At 42.5% G+C, this 26,487-nt stretch overlaps 1 protein-coding gene across 1 annotated transcript in view; it reads right to left on the bottom strand.

Annotated features, from left to right (window-relative positions):
• The window catches only part of GLE1 (GLE1 RNA export mediator), a 29,354-nt gene extending 6,597 nt beyond the window's left edge, over positions 1-22,757 (bottom strand). Inside the window, exons 1-12 of the mRNA XM_057499094.1 lie at positions 22,579-22,757; positions 15,714-15,917; positions 14,280-14,390; positions 12,704-12,852; positions 12,384-12,444; positions 11,936-12,190; positions 6,131-6,362; positions 5,453-5,565; positions 5,236-5,305; positions 1,562-1,704; positions 1,273-1,463; positions 611-740 (exon numbers count right to left, since the gene is read on the bottom strand). Coding sequence (XP_057355077.1) covers positions 611-740; positions 1,273-1,463; positions 1,562-1,704; positions 5,236-5,305; positions 5,453-5,565; positions 6,131-6,362; positions 11,936-12,190; positions 12,384-12,444; positions 12,704-12,852; positions 14,280-14,390; positions 15,714-15,917; positions 22,579-22,677 — 1,758 coding nt within the window. The 5' untranslated portion in view covers positions 22,678-22,757. The remainder of the gene's footprint in view (positions 1-610; positions 741-1,272; positions 1,464-1,561; positions 1,705-5,235; positions 5,306-5,452; positions 5,566-6,130; positions 6,363-11,935; positions 12,191-12,383; positions 12,445-12,703; positions 12,853-14,279; positions 14,391-15,713; positions 15,918-22,578) is intronic.
• Positions 22,758-26,487: the final 3,730 nt, after the last annotated feature.

Genomic DNA, 26,487 nt, shown 5'->3' with positions numbered 1-26,487 from the left:
GAGATGTTTTACTTATTACTCATCACTTTTGCTGCCTTTAGCACAGAACCTGGGACATAGCAAGTACACAATAAAAACTGCTCAGATCCAGTTAGTTTATATTCCTTCCTCTTCATGTCTCCAAGTCCATTAACTTCTTCATCTCTAATCTGTATCCTGGGAAAAGAATAGGGCCGTGGCTCTGTCCTTGACAGTGTGGATCCCTGTGGCTTGCTAAGCCTCCATCTGTCCATCAGTGAGGACATGACCTAGATGACCTCTAAGGCCCAACTGGGTCTAATATGACACTTTCTTGCTCACACCTCTTCTAATAAAATCTTTAACCTTAATGACTGATTTACCTTACTCTTGTCTGACAGCCTCTTCTACAAACCCAGTTCTTTAGTGTCTTACATGAACTAGTCCTTGAAGAAATGGCTCTAATGATCCAAAAGTTTCCTAATAATTAATATGAACTTCTTTAGAGAATACCTGTGAAGCAGGAATACCCTTTAGCTTAACATGCAACTAGACTGCCCTCTCTGGAGGGCTCCCTGCATAGAGTATCTGCTTCAGCTAGAACACGAGAATGAGGGCTGACTCATCACTGCCAGGAGGCCTGGGCGGCTACCTCCTGTTGGCTCTCATACGGCCCCCGGAGCTGGATGACGGCAGCATACAGACGGATCATCCCAGACATGCGTTTCAGAAATCTGTTCTGCGGTTCCACCTTGGAGTCCTCCACTCGGTAGCCAAGCATCCTATGTCGGAAGAAAAAACTCAATGTGATAAGGCTGAAGTGAGGGTGACAATCTATTTTCATGGCTAAAATAACACTATATTAGTATTACGCTTAGCATTATTAAATTATTAGATATTATATTTGTAGAATACTTAATTTACAAAGTACTCATCTCCATGATCAAATCTGTGCATCATATAAGCCCTTTGAGGCAACTCACAGGAGGTAACGCATATCGTTGCCCCCATATACAAATAAGGAAAAAGACGCTCAAAGGGGTTAAATGATTTACCCATTTTGAAAATCTATTAAATGACAAAGCAGGTATCCCCAGGATTCTAGATCCAGTATTCTTCCCATTAAACTATCTTGGTTATTGTACCTAAATCCACAAATTCCAAAAGTCACCCAGTTTGCATGACAGACACTGTGTTTTCTGATAGTGCACTCAAGGGGCATTAAGAGGAACTGAAAGCGGGGGTGAAACGAATCCCAATTCTATTTCTATTTCACTCATCACCCTCATAGCCAGTGAGGAGGAACAACTCTACCTCTGATAGTTTTCCAAAGCCATGCCCTCCTTGAAGGCTGGGTAGAAAGGAACCGAGTAAGGGCAATTCTTGTGCAGATGAGCCAGAAAGAGGGCCCCCACTCTAGGGAAGAGTCCCCAGATCCCGGACACCACCACTGCGATGGGAAATGCTGCCTCACGGTGCGAGGCCACTTCCTCATCTCCTTGTTTCTGGGGACAGAGAGATGGGGCAATCTTAATACTCAAGAGAGGCTTAAACATTGTGTACCAGCCCCCTCTTCCAGACCTCTGGCAATAAGGTTGCTCACCACAAATTTCTCTGCCAGTTTGTACTGGACAAAGTCCAGGCCCTGTGGGTGAAGTGAGACACACACAGCACGCCCACCAGACTGAACAGACTTTCCAGAGAGTAGGTTGTGGATCTTGTCAAATACCTCCTTCACCTTTGAGCCTGGATATGACAGAGAGTTTAGTGAGAAGACACACCTGCAGATCATTTCTCATCATCATTGTAATAACAAGGCCTCTATATAACTCCAGCTATTAAGTGCTATAAAAGTTCAGAGCCTAAAGTCAAAATACTGATATGGATAAATATTTGACAATCAAATGCACGTTGTCTGAGGTGCAGAAATACATACAACATGGTACCATCTCAAAAGAATTCCTTACTTGGGAATGAACTAATTCTGAAATTGACACATCAAACAGAGAGACAAACAGTATAGAAAAGGTGTGAACTGTAACAGATCCTATGGGCTGTGGTTGGTATCTCCAAAACAAAGATACCATCTCCAGGAAATAAACCATCTAAAGGATCTCCCCAACACATAATGATGCCCCACCCCCGCCGCCCCAGGACCTGCTCTCCCCTTCATCCTCAGAGACAGAAGGGTGGGTTACACTAGCCGTTTGGATTGCAGGTCCTGCGTGCTCCATCCCCAGCACTGGCTACAGTTAGAGGAGAGGGCAGGCCGAACCAGCCACCGGACAGTCAACTCCTGGCAGTGCTGGCCTACGGCACACACCTGTGAGCAGTGGGCCCAGCACCTGCCATGTGGACCAAAAATAAGAACAAAGATATACAGAGTGAAGACAAGATGGAAGAGAGAAAGGCACGGAAGTTTCTACTTCCGGAGAACGTAGCCACATAGCCCCATTCCTGCCAAAGTGAAGAATCCCTTTACCTTAAGAACAAATGCCTTTTTTTTTTTTTTTTTGATTAAGCAGCTCTAAATTAGTTTCCATTATTTGCAATGAAAATTTACATGAATGAATACAGCATCACTAGTTTAGAAATACCCGGATCAATTCCTAATTACTTGGAGAAATGTTATAAAAATCTCAGAAATATCCTTCCCAAACCACCGATTCAATTTCATTAAAAAAAAAAGCCAACCCCATTTCTTAGGAAGTAAAAAAAGGAGGAGGGAACAAAGAATTAAATAATGAGATATCACAGAAACCCCAAGGCTAGTAATTCCCAGAAAAACAGAAATAGAGACTCAAACTTTACAGAGATTACTAAAATACGTACATTTCCGTACAAACGCACCCAGCTCACATCCATACTTACTAGCTTACTGAGGGTTTCAGAGAACCTGTCTGGCCCAAACCCCCATCCAGTCCCTTCTCCACGCTTCTCCTGTTAGGAAAGCCAGCTCCCCACCCGATGGCTGACACAGCCTCCCACGTCCCATATACCACGTCAGCACCGAAGACACTTAAATTCTGCTTGAATCTAACGACTCGTGGACATCCACCTCTACAGAGACAGGAAGTGGGTGCCCTCTCAGTGACTTGACGTTTAGCGAGCACTGACGCTAGTACACATCTGTGTCCGGCTGCAGGACAAGGGCTTACAGAAGTGACAGAGACAAAGGGACAGAGTCAGGAGATACACAGAAAAGTGAAGAACAGCAAAACTAGAGCCTAGTCAGACGGGGAGAGTGAGTGAAACAGAGGAGGCAGTCAAGCGGACTTGCAGGCTTCCAGCTCAGTGACTAGCTGGGAACAGTGCTGGTCACTTAGCACGAGCAGGAGGAAAGCAGGCGTGGGAAGATGACGAGTTCAGACTGGAACACGCTGAACTCCAGGCATGCGGGAGCCGCTCACTAACACCCAGCAGAGACGCTGCTCAGACAGTGGAAGCCAGGGAACCTGGAGCTCAGTGGGAAGGAACGAACCAGACTGCGGAGTCACCGGCATTGGAGGTCACCTTGGAAGCCACGGTGTGTGCAGAATGAGAAGCACTGAGGGGCGAGGAGGGGTCCTAGGAAACACGTACAGTTGGGGGGGGCAGAAGCCCACACAGGAGGAAGAGGGGTAGGAGGAGAACCTGGAAGAGAATACCGTCACAGAAGCCCACAAAATAGAGGCCACAAGGAAGGGAATAATCCCTGGCACCAAGCACACCCACGAGGAAGACTAGAAAATACTTACATATAGAATCAAAGGGAACATTTTAGGATGTGAGGCACTTAAGTATGTTTAAAGGGAAAGGAGCCCACAGAAGGGAGCAATTTGCAGCAAACAGGAGAGAAAGGCAAGAAATGACGAGGCGAAGTCTTGAAGGAGGTGGGAAGGGATGGGAACAAGTGAAGGGAGAAGGAGCCGTGGGCGGGAAGGTCACCTGTCCTTTGAACCAGGATGATAAGAGGGAAATACAGCTGTGGACAGGTGGGAGGGGCACGCACCTCCGGCCCTCGGGGCTGACTGCAGCCACCGGGGGGGCCTGGGGATGAGCTGAGGAGGGCAGTGCAGGCTAGGAACAGCCATCTAGTCAGCATCTCCCCTGTGGCTACCACGGGGAAAGGCACTTCACATTCCTGAACACTATACGTTCTTATTTGTTTATACCCTGCCCTGCTCCAGAGAGAATTTCGGGCAGCAAAGTGATACTGAGTTCTGTTGTGGCAGGCATCACGCACCTACAAACAAGGCACTGGGGACACGTTCGGGGAGCAGCAGCATTTATTAGTGCCGGCACTGGCTCAGCGGATTCCTATCCACAGGCTGAGCCCCGAGCGCAGCAGTGCTGTGCCTTCTATACATTCACCAGAAGGTTTGGGGGGGGGGGGAGTCAGCACCCAGGAACAGTTGCCGTGGGAGCTATATAGGTGTACCCAGGATGCTAGCTTTATTTTAATCTATCTCTGTAAAAGTTACCCAGATACCGTATTATAAACGAATGGGCCTCCACGACTATGATCAACAAGCTGTTCCATACCACGAAGTCCCACAATATAAACACATTGTGACATTGCTTCAATCTCAAGCACCCAAGCACCTTGTGATTCCTCTACATTCTTGAAACCTCAACAGAAACTTTGTCTCCCTGGCTTCCTACCCCATTGTGACATAGCCTCTCAAGGGCAGAAGCTGTGACTCTCCTATATTTTTTAGGTAATAAGTTAACCAGGGGCCCCGGGAGCCTTGCTAAGTCAGAGCAGCCTTCCAGCTGCACACACGTCCTGGCCACTTGGCCGCAGTCGGTAATCCGGAGGCATCTGTGAAATGGAACCTGTTTCCATAGAGGAGGAAGAAGGGTCTTTCCTGTCTATTTTTTTCTCTAAATCTCAGTCTCTGGGGAGAAAAGGGACTTGTTTTAAAGTATTTAGGCACGCTTCAAGTTTGGAAAGATGATGAAACAGGACAAAAGCAAAGAATAGGTCACATCCTAGGTTCCCTTAGAAATGTTTTCAGGAGTAACTTTCAACTCCAGCTAAGAGCCTTCCTAAATAATTTACTACTAATATACAGCTTATTTTTAAAAAATGAGTCAACAAACACGTAACAATTACCTTCTGTGTTTGTAAAGCAGAGTAAAATAGGACGCACAGAACTTACACGTACCTGATTCAACTATGAACACTTGTTTGAACATACTCTGTTTATAGAAACCTTACAGATAAATAGATTCAGAATCTTAAATAACAATAAAATGAAGTGAAGGGCCATGCTCTTAACCCCTCTGACTAACCTGATAGGGTGGAGATTTGGCTCACTGGGATGGTGGCAGCCTTCTGGAGGTCCATCTTTATCTTTCTGACCTGCCCCGTGATAACAGTGAGAAGGCAGAGAGTTTTGAAGAGCTGAGTAGATGCCGTTAGGGTCAGGGAACATGAGGGGTTAGAGACATTCTTGGGGGACACAGCACGAGAAGGCCCAGAGAACTCCTGATCTACACTGCTGCCTACCTGACTGTCTTTGCTGCTGGTCAGTCCCTCAAAGGCCAACGCACACTGACTGGCAACGTCCTGTAGCTGCTGGTACCACTGCATTGTGCTGTCTTGAGCCTTGAACTGGAGATCTGAGGGATAACAGAGAGGCTTTCTTAATAGCCAGCATTTGCTGATGAGCCAGGCACTATTCTCATCTCCTTACATATGCTATGAACTGCTTTCAGCGCCACAATAATCCTGTGAAGGAGACACTGTAATTATCTTCATTTTATAGATTAGGCAATAGCACAGAAAGGTTAAGTAATTTCCAAAGTCACACTGCTAGGAAGCAGAAAAACTAGATTGCCACCAATCTGGCTCCAAAACCAGCATTATTCTCAACTGGTATGCTATACTTACTGCCTGATGTAGTAAATGAACACACATCTTGTTCACACACATTTATCTAAAATACTCAGTGGCAGAAATGCTTGGAATAATACATCTACTAGGAATACACAGAATTTCAATCCTCATGGCACAGGCTGCAATCTGAGGTCAGGCTCCACAGCAACCAAACTGACTGCAATTCAGTAAAAGCACATTATGTAAAAGTTCTAGGAAACCGTCCTGTGGCCTAACACAATATTTAAAGCACATTCTTTTTTCTTTTCACACTCAGGGTGAAAGGGTTCTCGCCACACCAAAACTCACCTTCATTCTGTTTCCTTCCTAGGCCCTGGCTGGGAGCCGGGGACTCTTTGTGGACCTCAGGCCCCCGCTTCCCCTGGGACTCCTGCTGCTTTACCCGGGCCTCCTCCGCCTCCTGCCTCCTCTTGTCCTCACAGGCCCTGGTGATCTCCTGCTCCGAGTTCCTAAGGAGGTCCCGCATTTCCTGCAGAGCCCTCTCGGCCACAGCCTGGTCCTCTGCCGTGGGAAGGCCGTTCTGTCAGGGTGACAGAGACAGACCTTAGTGCTTATTGCCTAGGCACCTGGGAATGGAATCATACCTCACGCAAATCAATACACTTCCAGAATTGGGATTTTTGTGCCAATGGAGTACCCGCATTCAATGCGTTCAGACCTACTGTTTTCTGTTCTCTTACAGGTAACACTGATTTACCATCACATCCACAGTATCTGAGGATAGATTTTCCTATGCTGTCACCAGTAATAGCTGGAATAGTTCTTTAAAAGCTTCGGACAACACTTCAGATAAAAATGATACTATGTATTCCATATGCTAATGGTGATTTTGAACTTAGTTTAAAATTTACTAGGCAATTATATTTCTGCTCTTATAAGCTGCTTGTTCTGTCCTTTGCTCATTTTTCCATTAGTGGGATGGAGGTAGGTAGAAAGAGTATGATGTACTTATCTTTTTTTTCCCCATAAATCACAAGAACTCTTTGTATCATGGACATTGAATATAGCTCTGCTGTATATGCTACAAATACATTTCCTAACTTATAAACTGTGTCTTTAACTTTTATGTGCTTACAGTTATTGACTCTTTCCATTTACATTGGCTTTTACTGCTATGCTTACACAGGGTTCCCATGCCTTAATTCAAATATTCACCTGAATTTTTTCCCATTGAACATAATTTTTTCTTGTTTCTCTACAATATTACATTTAAACACCCAAGAAATATGGAGTAAGATGAAAGAATGGTACAAATTTAATATTTACTTTTATGGTTCTAAATAATCGCTCTTTTCCCCACTGATTTGAAATGATACCTTTGTAATATATTAATTTCCTATAGAGAATGTGTGTCTTTCTGGGGCTTGGTATTCTGTTCCACTATTGTTGCTGTCTGTACACAGGCAAGAAGAAACTGCTTTAACTATGGTGTTAGAAAATGTTTTTTTATTTGATTGCAAGTTCCCCATCAGTAGATTTCTTTTTGAAACAGTCTACATATTTTTTATTAGAATTTCACTAAATTTATTGATTTGGGCAAATTTGGTAACTTACTTTAAGGAGGCCTCAGGAACATGGTAAATTCTTCTATTCATTCAAGCCTCATTTTATAAATTCAACTAAGTTCCATACTTTTCTCCATGTAAATTGCATCTATTTCATGCTAGTTTATTTCCAGGTATTTTGCATTTCATCATCATTTTTTAACTCTTTTTTTTTTGCCAGAGTATTTTTAACTTGGCCACATTACTAAAATCTCATTAAAAAAACCTCATAGTTTCCAGTTTTCTTACTCTTAGCTTTTGAGGTAGATATGCTGTCATCAAATCACATTTCTTCATTTAATATTTATACTTTGTTATAATTATTTTGTACTGGCTAAAACTTTAAAAACAAGATTGAAGAAAGGTAATAATGTGCTATATTATTTGTCTCCCACTTTTAACAGCATTATCTGAAATGTAGTCATAGATGGATACATATTCTTTTTTTTGTAGAACCTTTTTTTAAAATTTTTAAAAATTTTTAAATTTTGGTATCATTAATCTACAATTACATGAAAGACATTATGTTTACTAGGCTCCCCCCTTCACCAAGTCCCCGTCACATACCCCTTCACAGTCACTGTCCACTGCCCACTGCTGTAAAATCACTACTTGTCTTCTCTGTGTTGCACAGCCCTACCCGTGCCCCCCCCACTATACATGCTAATCATAATGCCCCCTTTCTTTTTCCCCGCCCTTATCCCTCCCTTCCCACCCATTCTCCTCAGTCCCTTTCCCTTTGGTAACTGTTAGTCCATTCTTGGGTTCTGTGAATCTGCTGTGTTTTGTTCCTTCAGTTTTTCTTTTGTTCTTACACTCCACAGAGGAGTGAAATTATTTGGTATTTGTCTTTCTCAGCTTGGCTTATTTCACTGAGCATAATACCCTCTAGCTCCATCCATGTTGTTGCAAATGGTAGGATCTGTTTTTTTCTTATAGCTGAGTAATATTCCATTGTGTATATGTACCACATCTTCTTTAGATGGATACCTATTCTTGATCATGTTAACAAGAAACATATTTTTATTCTGTTTACTGTGTAAGTTTTTTAATTAGGAAAGGACATCAAATTTTAACATACACATTCACAATATCAGATGAGATAAACATATGATTTTGCTTCATTAACCTATTAATGAAATGAATTTCACAAACAGATTTCATAACAGCTGAACCAGCTTCACATTATTCTTTGACTAATACCTCTGGTTATAATGCATTATTCTTTTGTGGCACTGATAAATTTTATTTGCTTATCTTTTGTTTAGAACTTCTGCTCATAAATTGCATAAATCAGAACAAAATGCACATTTTTGTGTGTGTGCTACTGTGTTAGAATTTAACTATCAGGATTATAAAATGAATTGAGACATTCTACATTATTTTCTATGTTCTGTCCTATAAACAGATTTGATGGTTTTGTCCAGTATATCAACAACTCCTCTCATTTTAAACCAACTTGTCCAAGGTAGTAGAACAAGAAAATTCTACAGGAAATTCATGTTAAGTTTTCCCTTTTTGATACTAAAATATATTATACAGCTATACCTAAAAGAGGGTGATTCTGGTATAAGAATAAAAACCCATATCAAGGAAACAGAAAAGAATATTGCAAAAGAGCTCCCAGGGTAGTATTTAGTTTGGTAAAAGAGATTTACAAATCAGGATGGAAAAGTGGTGATAAAACAGTATGAATATTTTTAAATTAAGATCTTTATCTCCCACCAATCATCAAACAAATTTCAGGTGGATTAAATGAGGAAAAAACCCCAGAATTTCTTTATATCAAAAATGGCATAAACTATGGTTGTACAACATACACCCTCACAATAGAGTTCTATGCAGTTATATAAAGAAATGAGGGAAACTCTATGTGTTGCTAAGCAGTTATCTCCAGGATAGATTATGTGTAAAAAAGCAAAGTCTTCTGAATACATCTCCTCAGGCAAGGGAAACAAAATAAATAATGAACAAGTAGGACTATATCACACTAAAAAGCTTCTGTACAGCAAAGGACACCATCAGTAGAACAAGAATGCTTTCTATAGTATGGGAGAATATATTCATAAATGACTTATCTGATAAGGGGTTAACATCTAAAATATATAAAGAACTCACATACCTCAACACCCAAAAAACAACCTGATTAAAAAATGGGCAGAGGATATGCACACACACTTCTTGAAAGAAGAAATTCAGATGGCCAACAGGCACATGAAAAGATGCTCCACATCACTAATTATCAGGGAAATGCAAATTAAAACTGCAACAAGATATCACCTCACACAAGTTAAGATGGCCAACATCGAAAAGACAAGAAACAATAAATGCTGGCAAGGATGCAGAGAAAGGTTAACCCTCCTACACTGTTAGTGGGAATCTAAATTAGTTCAACCACTGTGGAAAGCAATTATTGAGGTTCCTCAAAAAACTAAAAATAGAAATAACATTTGATCCAGAGATGCCACTCCTAGGAATTTACCCAAAGAAAACAAGATCCCAGATTCAAATAGACATATACACCCCTATATTTATTGCAGCACTATTTACAATAGGTATGGAAGCGACCTGAGTATCCATCAGTAGATGAATGGATAAAGAAGATGTGGGACATGTACACAATGGGATATTAATCATCCATAAGAAGAAAACAGATCCTACCATTTGCAACAACATGGGTTGAACTAGAGGGTATTATGCTCCGTGAAATAAGCCAGGTGGAGAAAGACAAGTACCAAATGACTTCACTCATTTGTGGAGTATAAGAACAAAGCAAAACTGAAGGAACAAAACAGCAGCAGATGCACAGACTCCAAGAAAGCACTAGTGGTTACCAAAGGGGAGGGGTTGGGGAGGGTGGGTGGGGAGGGAGAAGGGGATTAAGGGACACTATAATCCATAATCACAATATAGGTAGGTCTCAGGGAAGGCAGTACAGCACAGAGAAGATAAGTAATGACTTTACAGAGTCTTACTACACTGATAGACAGGGACTGCAACAGGGGGTTGGGGAGTGAGGACTTGATAATATGGTTGAATGTTGAAACTACCGTGTTATTCATGTGATACCTTCTAAGATTGTATATCAATGACATTTAAATAAAAAAAATAGGGGCAGGGGGTGGCAGCCTGAAAGCACTGGGCCAAACCCCTCAAACAACCCCTAAATCAAAAAAAAAAAAAAAAAAAAAGCAAAGTCTAGAATAGTACATCTAGTAAGCTATCTTTTATCTGGGAAGAGGAAGACATACATAAAGCAAACCAAAAGGCTGAACTCTGTGTGGATGTTAATTTTCTAAGCAATTGTTAAAAAATTTTGAAACAATTACAGAAATTTGAACAATGACTAGATATCTGGTCATATTAAGGAAACTTTGTAGTTTTTTAGGTGTAAGATTAGTATTTGGTTATGTTAACAGAGTTTTATCTTTTAGAGGTACATACAAGGGCCATACTTTTAGAGGTACAAACCTCTTTTAGAGGTACATACCTCTTTTAGAGGTACATACCAAAGTATTTTCCAGATAAACCAACATGTTTCTGTGTTTGCCTTCTGGGGGAGGGGTACGGGTGGTTTATAGATGAAACAAGACTGCCCCGTGTTGAGTCTTGCTGAAGATGGGGAATGGGTACATGAGGGCCACTGGGCTGTTCGCCTTCCGTATAGGTTTGAAATTTTACAAAAAGAAAGGTAAGCAAAAGCCATGGAGAGAATTCAAAGGGAACAACAGGCTATAAAAATAAATTTCTTCCTCAGATATGATCAATGCTTAAAGTTCTTAATAATTTATAGGTCATATAAGTTGGTTTTTTAAATCATGAACTCTGGTAGACATATGAACTAAGGGTGAGAACATACAATTTATACAAGTGTGAATTGGTATAACTTTTGGATGTGAATCAAGAACCTTAAAATTCTTTAACTAATTCACTTCTAGGAATTTATCTCAAATAATCAGAAATATGGAAAAGATATATAAGCTGCTGTGTTATGCATGGTAGTAAGAATAAAGAAACTTAAATATTCAACAGGCATTATTTTTTTCAATAAATTTTAGTATGGCTATATGTTGGAAGTATCCAGTTTCATCTGTTTATCAAATATTTATTTCATACCTACTATGTGTCAAGGCAATACCTGCATTTCTTAACAGCACCTCAAAAATATCAAAATACTTTTAACGATTACAGTAGTTATGTGCTCAAAGAAAAGCAATACGCATTTCTGTAAAGTTTCCATTTTTACCATAAGAACAGCAGGTAAATATTACCGAATGAATTAAAGTATTTTGTAAACAGAAGAAACATGTACTTTTTAAGTGACAATATGAAATTCTACCTAGATGAGCCCAGTTTGGGGTGGGGAATCTCACACACACTGTCAGGGAAGAAACAGAAAATGTAACAGTGGCTAACTCTAGCTTAGGAGATGACAAGTGATGTTTGCCATTCTCTACAATAAGCAGGCACTAGTTTTGAATCAGAAAACAACTTTGTTTTTAAGGTTCTCCATGTCAAAGACAGAAGAGTCCCTCGGAAGCCCCCTCACCTCACACGCGGCCCGGATGATCCCCGAGATGAGGCCACACAGCTGGTTGCCGCGGGTGCGGAAGGCAGAAAGGTCAGCCTTCAGGCCTCTGTGCTGCTGCTCCGAGGCGTCCAGCTGCTGGCTGAGGTGCAGCACCTCCTCCTGCAGGGCATAGAGTCTCCGCAGGCGGGTCTGCCCTTCTTCCTTCCGCAGCCGCTCCTGTTCCGCTTGCTTCAGGCGCTGTTGCTCTGCCTCCCGCAGCTTCAGGTTGAGAATCTGCAGGAAGGGTTGTCAGGTTACCTCTCTCCGAGGGGCTCCTGGGCCTTCTCTCTCTAGATTCTTCGAGTCCTGTGGGGCCCCAGAGCAGGAAGGCATATGGGCCAGGTCCTCCATGACTGCCAGAACATGACTCCGCAGGCAGTGTACAGCCAGACGCTGAACCACCCACACGGACTGCCCAGGCTCTGACCTTTGCTCTGTGACGATGCTCAGCTTTTAGCTTCTCTTGGTGGCCCAGGGCTTCTCTGGAGCTGAGGGGAAAATGGCAGGAAGAAGAGCTGGGGATGCTTCCTGTGGTCGTTTGACCTCTCCTAACAGCCTCCCTCTCGGTCAGATGTTGGTCCTCTTCCCAAGGTTGCTCAGTTTTCTACATTATAAGCTTCTCTGTTCTTTTGATACTTTAAGGATTCAAAATAAGTTGGACTCTTTTTCCCTTTGGGTTTTGGGCTGGGAAAGAGTTCCAGTTGAGCACACTGACATTCCTGGTCATACCCCCCCAGGGCAACCCACCTCTTCTCCATCATTTCCCGTAGGTCCTGGAGTTCTTTATGATGCTTCAGCTCCCTCCGCTCATCATACCGCTTCAGTTGTTCAGAAGCCATGTCAGCGAACACTCGCACCGTCTTCTCCTGCTCCTCCTGCCGGCACCTCAGCCTCTCCTGGAGAGAAGCAGCACCGCTCTCTGGAGCACCTTGACCGCCTCCCTCACCCCCTGGAATGCCCTCCCATCAGACCTAACAATGCCAAGGCTACTCCAGGGCATGGAATCATGTGCTGCCTTCACAGAAACTTTGCTCAAGTCAGTTTGCCCCTTTGGGCTGATACTTAAACTCAGCTGTTTGGTGAACTCCTCCAATTTGCCCCATACTCTTTATGTCACACCAGTATAAGCTGGAAATAAGTGGGAATTCACCAACATAGTACCAAATAGCCCCGAGTGTTGAAGCCTCCATCCTCTGTGATCTCATGACGGTTTCAGGGTATTCTACAGAAATCCTTGCTCTGACTCCACCAACATGCTATGCACATTCCTATCTCACTTCTTTCCTTGTCCTATTATTTTGCCTAGATTTTTTGCCAACCTTCACTTAGCTAAGTCCCTTTCCTTTATATCTGAGGGGACCAGGTATTTCTATTATTCAAGAGGGTTCCCATATGGTTTTTAGGGGTTATGTGACATCTTAACTGTCAAAATCTGAAGCATGTACATATACTTTGACTCTAGCTCCCCTTTAGGCATTTATCCTAAGGAAATACTTGCATGCGTGTGCAAAGATTTATAAGCAAGGTTGTTCACTGCAGCCCTGTTGATAATGGCAATAAATTTTAAACAAATTAAATGGGGACTGGTTAAATATATTACAGTGTGTCATAATGGAGAATACTCTGCAGCCTTTCAAGAGGATGAGATACCACATACACTGTCATGGAGATATGTCAAAATACATTATGTTACTCTATTTTAAAAGTTTTTTTAAAGCTTCCAGTCCAAGAAGGCAAATTAAAGAAAGCATATATATTTTCTCCTCGGAGCCTCTGTTTAAATAAGAATTGAGAAGAAAAAAAAAAAAAGACAACATCAGAGAGCACACAAGGAAGATCATCAGCAGGGAAAAACTGTCAACATCCTCTAGAAGAGAGGAGTCCATGGAGGAGCAAGGACTGACAGGGCGGAGCGGAGAAAGCCCGAGGAGACACACACTCAGACTACGCCTCTCAGGTAGAGGCCAGTCTACCAGCAGAACCTCCAAGAGGCTGAGGACTGGGAAATGGCAGGCCTGAAATCAGATGGGGCTCATGGGGCTGAAAGTAGAGACATCGGCTGGAATGTTTATGGACAGTCAACTCCTGCCCCCTCCCCCAAATCATTAGACTAAAATTGGCAGACACCAGGCACTTGCACTGTAATGATTTAAAAAGAGATCTGCAAATCTTCTGACATCCTCCCATGCCCTCTATTTCACCCTGAGCAGGCTAGTGGGGGCATGATGAGTAGCACAAGGTGGGCATTCATAATCCCCGAGGAAATGTATTTACATGCGGCTCCCTGGGTGGCCCACCTGGCCTTACTTCAGAGGTCACTTACCAATGCTTTCGTTCTGTGCACCAGCTCATACATCCGGATGCAGCCTTCCACTGTGACCCCCCGGGGGGACGGAAGTGCCTTGGATTCTGTGTGCTGGGACTCACGTTTGCTCTGTACAGACAAGAAGATGACAAAATCAAGCTTTTAGGATGATAAAGTTGGTATTATCCTCTCTATACAAAAACCACATCCTTATTTATGAACAACTAATAGAAGCAACAACAAAACAATGTAGGTCAGACCAGTGTGCTTTACATTATACTGACCCTGTTCGAATTGTTTTCCTTAAAAACTGGATGTTTGTTGACTTGGGCAGATTTTTTTTCTCCTTTAACTATTTGTTTTGATCTGCCCAGAAAACTTTTCCCCCTTCTTCTGTTAAGCATCCAGTTGTGCTCAGGTCATGTGGATGGAGCAACCCCAATTCACATCCCCAATTCTTCTGCACTCCTAGCCTCAGGGGTAATCATGCAACCAGCCTACGATCAAAGTACTCTGTCGCCCTGCATCTGCTTCAGGAATGAGGCCTATGACCCAAGCTGGGGCAGAGTCCACCTCTCTTTTTCTGATGGAGCTTCCGAGAGGGCTTTCTCTTCATCTGGGGATGTTAACCTAGGAAGATGTGTGTCGAGAGCTACCAACAGCCATCTTGCCATATAGAGTCCACATGAAAAATAAACCAGGAAGAGTGAGGCAGAATTGAGAGATGGAGAGGCCAAGGCCTGGGTCTGGGTCACTGGATCATGCCAGAAATTATGTAAACCAGAGATAAGCAGAAAACAGATCACCTAACTGATTCTAAATGCACTCCTAGACTGCCTACTTAGAAATTAATTAATAATCAATTATTTAATCAATTCCTTTCTCTCTCCCTTGTCTTGCTCAAGCTAGTTTAAATTGGTTTTCTGTTTTTTAAACACCACTCCTAAATGATACAATAATCCATTATATAAAGCCCTCCTAAACTTCATTTAACCTCAAGAATGACTGAATTTTATACCCAGAGAGGATCTCAGCAATTCTGTCCAGCACCAGATAGGTAGGACACCACCAATAACAACTTAACTGTTTTTAAGTAGGAGAAACAAAATTGGGGACAAAAGAGCTGAAAGAGGGTAAAAATTCATTGCAGAGCGAATGATAAATAAATTCAAGAGCTGGTATAAATTTTACACTAAGCCTTCCAGCAGCCAACACAAAAAGGGAGACCTTATGAGTTAAATAGATGCAATGCTCATCAGAGGGGAATTTCTCTCTCTGGGTCTCCATAAAAAGAACACTGGGTGATGTAGTAAACATTGTCCCTACAAACAGCTACAAGAAGCAGCAGTCATTATTTTTCTCCGGGTAAGGTCAAGTGTTGTAGGACGATATTAAACACTTCAGCTTTATGGCCACCATTGTCTTTTGTCTTAAGCTGATCAAAACCCTTACCTTGGCTCCATTTGGTGCTGAGGAGGCTGGTGGGAAGGCGGGGCTTCTGACAGGAGATGTGGGAACAAATGAAGGCTGGTCTAGGTCTGAAGCAGAAGTTTTCGAGGGAAGTGGGCTCTCTTGATGATGGGCTAAGACATGATCTATCACCCATCCACAGTAAGGAGATAGCTTGGGAGGACGCGTACTTTCTTCTAAAATATCCTAGAGAGAAGAAGAGGGTGAAGCCCAACTTGCATGTCATCTGATCTCAGCAATCAAAGATAATTTTATCCTTATAATCCACTACAAGCCTTACTGAGAATCTAAGAATGCCCAATACATACACTTATACATACCAAAGATGCAAAGTAACTGTATTAACAATCAGAGCTGAAGAGAAAGCACAGTAGTTTCTTGATAATGACCCTGACTACTTTTAGGGTATGGGACTAAATAACCCTAACTACGGAAAAAGGAACAATGTACAAAGAAGGTCATTAAAGCATATTTGAAAGCAACCTGAAATGCTGGAACAGAAATGAACACAAGAGGAATTTTGAAGTAAACTACCGTATACATGCTCAGTGGAATATCAGTCACTTAAAAATACTGTGAATCCTATGTAATATACTTAACATTAAATTTTTTTTCCCCGTTTGATTGAAAAACAATTCACATACATTACTGTAGAAGGTGTACAGCATGATGGCTTGATTTACATATATAGTGAAGTGACTATCACAGTCAGTTTACCTAACAACTCTCTTCTCATAAATAGATACAATAAAAAGAATAAAAAAGGAAAAAAGAACTTCTCCTTGTGAGGAGAACCTTTAGGATTTATTCTCTTAACTTTCTTTATATTGCACACAGTGTTAGCTATATTCATCATGTTGTACATTATATAACCATTCCTTATTTATTTTATAACTGGAAGTTTGTATCATTTGACCATTTTCCTCCATTTCGCTCTTCCCAAGATTCAATTCTAAGCGAAAAACCAAGAGGTTAAATCAATATGGCTACAATTATCAGAAATAAAAAATACTATTACACTAAAAAGAATAAATAAATAAAGGAAATAAAGTTATGCTTGAGTGATGAGTGACATATTTCCCTTAAATTTTGTTTTTAATTTTGATATGAACATGTAATTCTTTAAATGAAAATAGGCTTATTAAAAAAAGGTATAACAACAGTGATTACAACACTGATTAAAACTGTATGGTACTGGCACAAGAAAAGATATATAGATCAATGGAACAGAATTAGTGACCAGAAATAAACCCACACATATGTGGTCAGTTAATACATGACAAAGGGGGCACGAATATAGAATGGGGACCGGACAGTCTTTTCATTAAATGGTGTTGGGAAAACTGGACAGCTACATGCAAGATCACTATCTTACATCATACACAAAAGTAAACTAGCAGTGGATTAAAGACCTATACATAAGACATGACATGATAAAACTCTTAGAAGAAAACACCACCAAGAATCTTGTGAACCTCAGCATGAGTAATTTTTTTCTGGATACATCTCCTCAGACGAGAAAAATAAAAGCAAAAATAGACAAGTGGGACTACATCAAACTGAAAACTGCCCAGCAAAGGAAACCAACAAAACAAAAAGGCAACCTACTGTATGGGAGAATATATGTGCGAGCGATATAGTCAAGAAGGGGCTAATATCCTGAATCTACGAAGAACTCATACAACTCAACACCAAAAAAACCCAAACAACCCAATTAAAAAATTGGCAGAGGACCTGAATAGACATTTTTGCAAAGAAGACATACAGATGGCCAACAGACGCATGAAAGGATGCTCAACATCACTCATTAGCGGGGACGCAGATCAAAATCACAATGAGGTACCAACTCATGCCAGTGAGAATGGCCACTACCCAAAAGACATGAATGATGGTGCTGGCGAGGATGCAGAGAAAAGGGAACCCTCCTACACTGTTGCTGGGAATGTAAATGGTGCAGCCACTGTGGAAAACAATATCAAAGTTCCTCAAAAAACTAAAAACAGAAATACCATATGACTCAGCAATTCCACTTCTGGGAATTAACCCAAAGACAACAGGATCATTAATTCGAAAAGATATATTACAGCTATGTTTACTGCACAATATTTACAGTAGGCAAGATACGGAAGCAACAAAGTTATCTACCAAGAAATGAATGGATAAAGACGATGTTGTACATATACACAATATTATTCAGCCATACAAAAATAGGAAATCCTGACATTTGTGACAACGTGGATAGACCTAAAGGGTACTGATGCCGGCGTTCTTGTTCACGAAGCCAAAGAATGAGCTTCACAAACACTCAAGGTAGGAGAGCGAGGTACAGGCTTTTATTTAGAGATAAAGTGAAAGAACAGAGCTCCCAGCTTATGCCAGGAGGGGACAAAAGAGTCCATGGCAGTGTGTTGTCTAAGGGATTTATAGGCAGTTGAGAGACCAAGAGTTAGGGATGTGGATCCACCAGATGGTCTCTGAGTGTTTATTTTTAAAGAGACACTAAGTTTCTTATCAGTTTTCCAGACTATTTTGTGGAGTTAACATAAGAAATTTACTGTTTTGATCCTTTCTCAGAATAGCAGTTTCTTGGTTTGGGAGTGTATCAGTCAAGGCTGCTTGTCTTGCTTTCGAGGTGAGCTGAGTTACTGACTTGATTAGGGCTGGAGGAGGAAAGCAGCATCTGGGCAAAGTTAAAGATAAACTGGGCCTTTTAGCCGCTAAAGTAAATTTTACAATAGCCTCATTTAATTGACACAAACAAGACATGGGCTATGCTGAGGTATCTTCCTATCTAGGGGATGTTCAAACATTCCAGGCCAGGTTATTCCTGACTTTTTAGTTTTAACCAATCTTCACTGAAGAATGCTTATATTCCTAGTTTAATATTTTACTTTGGAGAATTAATGCGACTGTCTTTAATTGTTTAATATGGAGTTTTGGTAGGGGTCTTTTTCCAGAGGCCCTCACCCTACTCTGACTACACCCAGGGTCCCTGTCTCAGTATCATGCTAAGCAAAATAAGTCAGAGAAAGACAAATGCCACATGATTTCACTTAAATGTAGAATCCAAAAAACAAAACAAACAGAAAGAAACAGACCCATAAATACTGACAACAGACTGTTGGTTACCACAGGGGAGGGGTTGGGAGGATAGATGAAACAGGTGAAGGGGATAGAATATAACCTCAAACTATAAAATAACTTAGTCATAGGAATGGGAATGCAACATAGAGAATATAGCCAGTAATAGAGTAATATCTTGGAATAGTCATGAGGGGGAGACTACACTTACCTAATGAGCACTTAGTAATGTTTGTAATTACTGAGTCACTATGCTGTACATCTGAAATCAATATAATATTGCATATCAACTATATTTCCAATAAAAAAGTAGTTCCTTACATAAAAAGCAATGGCTTAAATAAAGTGGGATTTATAACTATTGTCTCTAAGATGTCTGGTGTACAGTGCTTTAAACCAGAGAAACTTACACCATTTAACTGCAGTTAAAGCACACAGCACATTTTGGCTGAGAACTGTACTCAATGTCAGGAAAATATTACCAGGAAATATGGAGAAACATTGTAACAGTGATCCAGAGTACTGAGTTTGGAATCAAACTGTCTTGGTCTGAATTCCATATCTGCATTCCATTTAGCTGTATAACAACGAGCAAGTTATCTAACCCCTCTGTGCCTGAACTTCATCACTCCTTAAATGGTATAGTAAAGACTCCACCTCAATGGATTTGGGGAGGATTAAATTAGCAATAGACATAAAGGACCTAGAACAGTACCTGACACATAACTACTCAAAAACTGCAAACGGGAGCTCTCTTGTCCCCTCCTGGCCTGGGCCAGGAGCTCTGTCCTCTCACTTTTTCTCTAAATAAAAGCCTCTGCCTTGCTCTCCTACCTTGACTGCTAAGTTCACTCTTTGGCTCTGTGAACAAGAACCCCGGCATCATTTTTGGGGCTCATCTGGGATAACTTGGGAGGACCAATTATAAACACTGGTTATATTACCAAGGCTTTGACTGGAATGTCATACCTGAGAGACACGTGCGTCAACTCAGATATGAACCGCTTTACAGAACTAAGATTGACTTTATAAAGCCAACAAAGCCCCTTGGAAGAACTGGCCTGGTACCTTGCTTACAGGGTTCCCAGCAGCCTTACCAGATTATGGGCCACTTATACCCAATAAGAAGTGACTCAGTTCTGAACAATAGAATACGACAAAGATGATGGATGTCCCTTCTGAAGTTAGGTCACAAAGAGACTCTGCTTTTGCCTTGCTGTGTTCCCGTGCTCTTCTCAGGCTCTGAGGAAAAGTCAGCTACCCTATGGAGAGGAACTGGGGTCTCCAGCCTATAGCCCCTGAGGCCTTGAGGTCTGCCAATAGCCATGTGAGCTCGCCTGGATGCGGATCTTAGCCTGGTTGAGCCCTGAGACCCCTGCAGCCCTGGCTACGATCTTGAGGAGATTCTGAGTCACAGGCACCAAGAAGAAACCAGCTAAGCTGTGCCCAGATTTCTGACCAACAGAAATTGCACAGGTCTTGAGGACACTTACGAAGCCCTCTGAGCAAGTGTAAGTATTGATGAACCTGTGTTTGTGGCCTGATAACAGCCAGCACTGACTTAACAGGCAGGCGAATGAGAATGAAAGCAGATCATCCGAGACTTCAGCTGACTGCCGTCTCTCGACTCCACCTTGGCTGCAATGTCCTGAGCAGCCTGGAGCCAAAGTCACCCGATCAAGCTTCTTCTGAATTTCTGACTGATGGAAATTGTGAGATAATAAATATTTACTGTTGTCTCAAAAAAAAAACCTGCAAACAATTATTTTACCTAGATCAGTGGTTCTCAAGTACAGTCAGTTTACCCCCCAGGGGACATACAGCAATGCCTGGGAACATTTTTGGTTGTCACAAGTGGGAGGGTGCTACCGGCAGCTAGTGGAAGAGGCCAGGGATGCCAGTAAACACCGTATAAAGCACCCCTGACAACGAAGACTTACCCAACCCAGCCCACAAGGTCAATAATGCTGCGGTGGAGATAGTGACCTGCACCAGACGTACACAACCCATGGACAATAAACCCAAGGAGAATAATCAGAACAGAGAAGCAAACAGGCTGTATGCACATTTTAAACAATAATGAAGCTCATTTTAAAGACATTGTTGAAGTAATGCTGAGACAACATTTTTTTTCTCATTCCTTACACCAAAATAAATCCCAGAGCTGAAGTTTCAGATGTAAAAAGCAAAAACGCCATAACCAGAAAAAACTGACAGATTAGGGGCAAAAAAAGCAATGCATATACAGATAAGGGCTATTATTATTCCTAGTACATAAAAGAACTTGTAAACTTCAACATACCGAAACCTAAAAAGAAAAGTGAGCAAAAGACACAATACCAGCAATTCACAAATAAAACTGGCTCTTGAAAATATGAAAAAACATCCAATCTTATCAAAAGAGAAATGCACTGCAAAACTATCCTGAGATCTCACTTTTACCCATTAACTAAGCATAAATAAAAATCAGAGCAACACATTCTGTTGGCAAGGCAATGGGCCAACAGGCAAGATCATGTACTGCTGACTGGAAAGCAAACTGATACATCCATTATTGAGGGGAGAAGTGTGTGAACGTGGCAATATATAACAGAACTAAATCTATGTTTTCCTTCTGACCTAGAAATCTCAATTCAGAGTATCCGTAAGACACACTTGCCACAAAATTGAAAATGAACATGCACAAAGTCACAAGTAATGGATTACACTCATTAAAAAAACAGGAACCCAGGAGTCCATGCTGATATAATTAAAACTCTTCGTCAAGGTAGAATGCCAGCTAACAAGTGTAGAAGGAATGATGAATATAAATAAACACTATATGGCTACAGCAGAGAGGCTTCTGATTCAGGCAGAAACCATTAATGAATGCTAAAGGTGGAAGTTTCATGGGGAAAACAATACTAGTGTAATCTTGGAATACCTCCCCACAAAATACTAATTAGTTACAAAGAGAAAACTGATGAATTAGGTGGTCATATCTGGCAGATACCAATGCAACCTGGTGATCAAGGTTAGCATCTCCAGTACTGGGGATGGGTTGAAGCATCTGTGATTCCTGGTGTGACTTACTGAGAACGCAGCATCATGATCTGTGGTATTCCTGCCATGAATGAATATCCTGAGTCTACACCAGATAGATCCATACTGGGATTTCTCCTATAGAATGTAAGGTATCTACTCTTTAAAACTGTCAAAGACATAAAAGACAGGCAAACGCTTCCTATCTGTAGCTAAATCATCAGCAACTCCGGAACAAGAATTATGCCTTAATTGTCTCTACATCACCCTAACCCCTACGGTCTAATACTAATACAGAGCTTTGCAAATCCTAGGAACAGTGACCACGCCACCATTAAACAATTCCTGTCTGCCTGATGTCTTCTAAAAATCTGGTCTTTACACTGGCAGGAGTAAATTAGGTCAATTTTACCGTTCGCTGCTAAAAACGTGGATCGCCCAGTACAAGAGATGCACAGCAAATTAACTGACCCTGTGAGCCAGAATTGGTCTGGCTGCGGGTAGTAATGAAGCCTTCAGAGAAAAAGGCATCTCTAAAGCACGGAGAGCTCCCCCGAAAGACTCGAATAGGCAGGAGAGGGCAGAAACCGTAGAAAGGGCGAGGCACACACAGTAGTCAAGAAACAAGTGCAGGTTAGAAAGAACCCACGGGGTCCCGGGCAGGACACGCCCAGGGCTCTGTAACAGCAGGGGTCCGTGGCGAGGGATCGGAAGGGCCAGCGACCCCTCCAGCGCCACCGCTCACCTCGCCCCGCAGAGGCCAGTCGCGGTCGTAGCAGAGGCGACCTTTGTCGGAACGGCGCAGCGCCTCCAGGGTCTCCCAACAGCGGCCCTGCGACGGCATAGCTAAGGCTCCTGCAGCTTACGCCGTTTGAGACAACAGAAACACTCGAGTCAGCCGCGCCCAAATTGGCGTACGCTTCCGCTTCCGGGGCACGCCCTCGTAACCCCTCCCCTACCGGCTTACAGCCCGCCTCCGCCGCCCAGCCAGTCTTCCAGCGCGCCTGCGCATAGGATTTGGCCCTTTCATACTCGTTTTCCTGCAGGTACTTGAGGCGGGGAGCTTCTGAAGGCCTCCAGATTGCAGAACAACGAGTATGTATTGCTGTGCACGAGGAGAAACTGGAATCCTCATACACTGCTGGTCGACTCTAAAATAGGGCAGCCCCTGTGGAAGACAGTCTGGCAGTCCTCAATGGTTAAAGAGTGACCATTGAACCAGCCACTCTTCTCCTAGGTATATACTCAATAGAGATGCAATGTGCATCCACACAAAACTTGCAGAATAAGCATTTCTCATAATAATCAAAAAGTGGAAACCCAAATGTCCATTGATTGATGAGTAAACAAAACAGTGTATCCATACAACATATTACTCGGCCACAAAAATGAAGTACAAATACATGCTACAACATGAATGAACCTTGAAAATTTTTTCTAAGTGAAAAGAAGCTGGTTACAATATTGTTTGATTTCATTTATGTTAAATGTCCAGAAACGATAAATCCATAGAGACCTGATTACTGGTCGCCAGGGGCTGGTGGAAGGGGAAATGGGTAGTGGCTGCTAATGAGTATATTTTATTTTAGGCTAATGTAAATGTGTTAGAACTGGATAAAGGTGCTAGTTGTGTTAGGCAGGAAAATAGATAAGAGCAGGGTGGAAAGAGAACAAGGTCAGTAAAGGCCCCTAGAAAGGACTCAGTTAACCAGTTAGAACTAGAAACCCAGAAAAGACTCAGAGTTAAAGTTAATCAGTTAAAGCTCAAAAGGTCAAGAGCAACTTGGCCTTGAATGTTTGAATATTCCCCAGATAAAGAGAAGTATCTGAGCACAGCCCAGGTCTTCATTGTGTCAATTAGATCATTGTAAGATTTACTCTAGCCTGCTAAAATGCCCACCTATTGTGGGGAAAATTGTACCATTTCCAGACTAGCTCGCCTGGCTTTAGTACATCTGCATATCAATAGGCGTTCAGAGGTGGAAAGAAGTATGGCTTTAGTGCATTTGCACCATTCCTCAGGGATGAAGAGAAGTTCATTTCATTATCAGTGGGTAATTACCTGGGCTAGGAGGGCTTATCTGTACCTGATAGGTGAGGGAGAGGGCGGGTTTTTGGCTTCTGCTGGAGCAGGAAATAGAGAAACGGCCCTAGACTGAAGTTTGTATGCAATAAATGGATTTTAAACTTTATTTCTCCCTTGGACTGAGGTATTTTGGAGATGGTTTTTAGAGATATTTTGCCCTGGGATTTCCTCTCCCCACACTTACATTCTAGCTCATTTGGCAGGATTCCTCTGAACCCGAAATCTGTTTTAATGGGTGTGACCTTTGGGAGGGCCACCCCAAGAAATGATGGGGAGGAGTGGCACTCGCGCCAAGGGACATGTGGTTGTTGTAAGATAAATTCTAGTTGAAATAAGATAAATTCTAGTCGAAGTAAGCAGGCAATGAGAGGCAACAAAGGGCCAGGCAGTTTATTTGAATGCAATTCCTGGGTGATGTTCCCAGGTCTGAAACACAGGCCGGGGACATCACACTCAGCAGGGCAGGCACCGAGTTTTTAAAGAAGGCAGGGGGAGGGAGAGCAAAGGTGTACAGTGGCGCGGGGATTGGCTTGCCTAGGGTATGTGGGGGTCTCTCATTGGCCTTTAGCCAGGTACTGGAAAGTTACCACTACTCTTCTAGCTTGGGGGAGGGCTTTAGTTAGGAATGTTGTCTGATCAGTCTCTGGAATGTTGTCAGACCGGAACCTGTTGGTCTCTTGGCCTGAGCTTGTCCAGCAGGCTCACCCCTTCCCCTGGAGCCTCCAGCCTTGTGGTTGTGGAGGCACCACTGCAATTGCTGGCCATGCCAACCCCAGCCTGTGGCCCTAGCCTAAGGCTACTGCTTCTGCCACTGCTGCTGCTTCTGCTGCCTGGAGCCTGGTCACAACTATGGAAAGGAGCAGAGGTCTGGTACATCTTGACAGAGAAGCAACTGGCTGCCGTGTACCGCGCCTTGCTGGCTATGGAGTCCATTGTTGGGTAAGCTCCGACCAAGGTGATAACCACTTATCCCAATGTGGGGTGGGTGAGAGACTGGACCCAGAGGCCACGGAGTGGCATGGCACAGACACCTACCATATATCATTGTGACTGACCATTTGCCTTTGGCATCCCCAGGGAATAATGAAGCAGGTGCATTGGCCCGGGTGCACTGGCTAGAAGGAAAGCCTGCCTCTGATGTGTCCCAATGGCTACATCAGCGTTTGTTGCCCATGGGGCAAAAGACAATGTGGGCTGTAGCCCGTCAGTGGGGCTTGCCAATCGACCTTTGAAGAAGTCAGCTGAGCCCGGAAGGAGGGCCCTGCACATTGTGCAGATCAGCAAATCGCCAAGAGGGGCCTTGAGCGTCTCTTTGCAGCCTGTGGCCAGTCGCTGGTGTTTGAAAGCAATCAAGGCACCCACTTTATTGGACATGCATTGCAAGGATGGGTGCAGCAATTAGGAATTAAAATGGATGTGACCTTGGACATTTCAACACATGGACTGGTGATGACTGGCTCTTCTGGCACCTTGGGGAAAAGGCCTGGAAGCTGGCCTCCTGTGTATTCTGGGGATAACAGCAAAGTGGCCCCCCACAATCATGGTCATTTGCTTCTACAGTCCTTGTGGCTGGATGCGCCCCCTGGCTGCAGCTGCTGCGTGATGGCTGGGATGGACGAATTTTGGACTTAATCTGATTAGACTTTGAACCTAGCGGAATCCTCTGGCATGAGAATTATGATTGTGTTGCTGTTGTCAAGAAAAAAAAAATGTTTAAAGAGAGGCTTGACTTTGTCTAATGTTTGGTAAAAGTTTTGTGAGCAATCTAGCATGGTTGTTAGGAATGGGTAAACAAGTGTAGAAATATATTTTGTGTAGTGAGAGATTGTGCTGAAAAGTACATTTATTTAATCTGCATAGGCTGAATCCTCTGGCTTGAGGATTCTCAAGATTTTATTGCTGTTTCTAGTCTTTGTTACTAGATTGGTCAGAAGACAGGTACGTGTAAATTGTAAGGGGATTTCTGGAGGGTTGGCCTGTGGGTAAAATTGTAACATTTCCTGAATATCTTGCCTGATTTTAGTACAGCTGCATATCGATAGGTGTTCAGAGGTGGAAAGAAGTATGGCTTTAGGACATTTGCATCATTCCTCAGGGGTGGAGAGAAGTTCATCTCCGTATCAATGCATAATTACCTGGGCAAGGGCTTCTCTGTACCTGGGAGGTGGGGGAAGGACCAGTTTTTGGCTTCTGCTGGAGCAGGAGAAACGGCCCCAGACTCCAGACTGCAGTTTGTGAGCAATAAACGGATTTTAAACTTTATTTCTCCCTTGGACTAATAATGGTTTTTAGAGGTATTTTGCCCCAGGATTTCCTCTCCCCGGACTTACACCTATAAACAGCATAATAAAAACAGGGAGATCCCACCTTAAAGCCAAAATTGCTTTTTTTTTTAAGCCTTGCTCCATCCAATAAATTTCTTCCTTCCTTCCCTCTAGTGAGCTGTATTACATGTGTAAAAAGGTCTGACACATGGCAGGACTCACAAAATACATTCATTGAATAATAGATAAATTAGATTGTAAAGTTTTCTATGGAAAGCAAGTAAAATATTTGGATTCAAATAAT

This window comes from Manis pentadactyla, chromosome 3, assembly GCF_030020395.1.
Source record: "Manis pentadactyla isolate mManPen7 chromosome 3, mManPen7.hap1, whole genome shotgun sequence".
In the NCBI taxonomy this organism is placed as follows: domain Eukaryota; kingdom Metazoa; phylum Chordata; class Mammalia; order Pholidota; family Manidae; genus Manis; species Manis pentadactyla.
The sequence above is the reverse complement of the archived record's forward strand: the minus strand, read 5'-3'. Positions and strand labels throughout refer to the sequence as shown.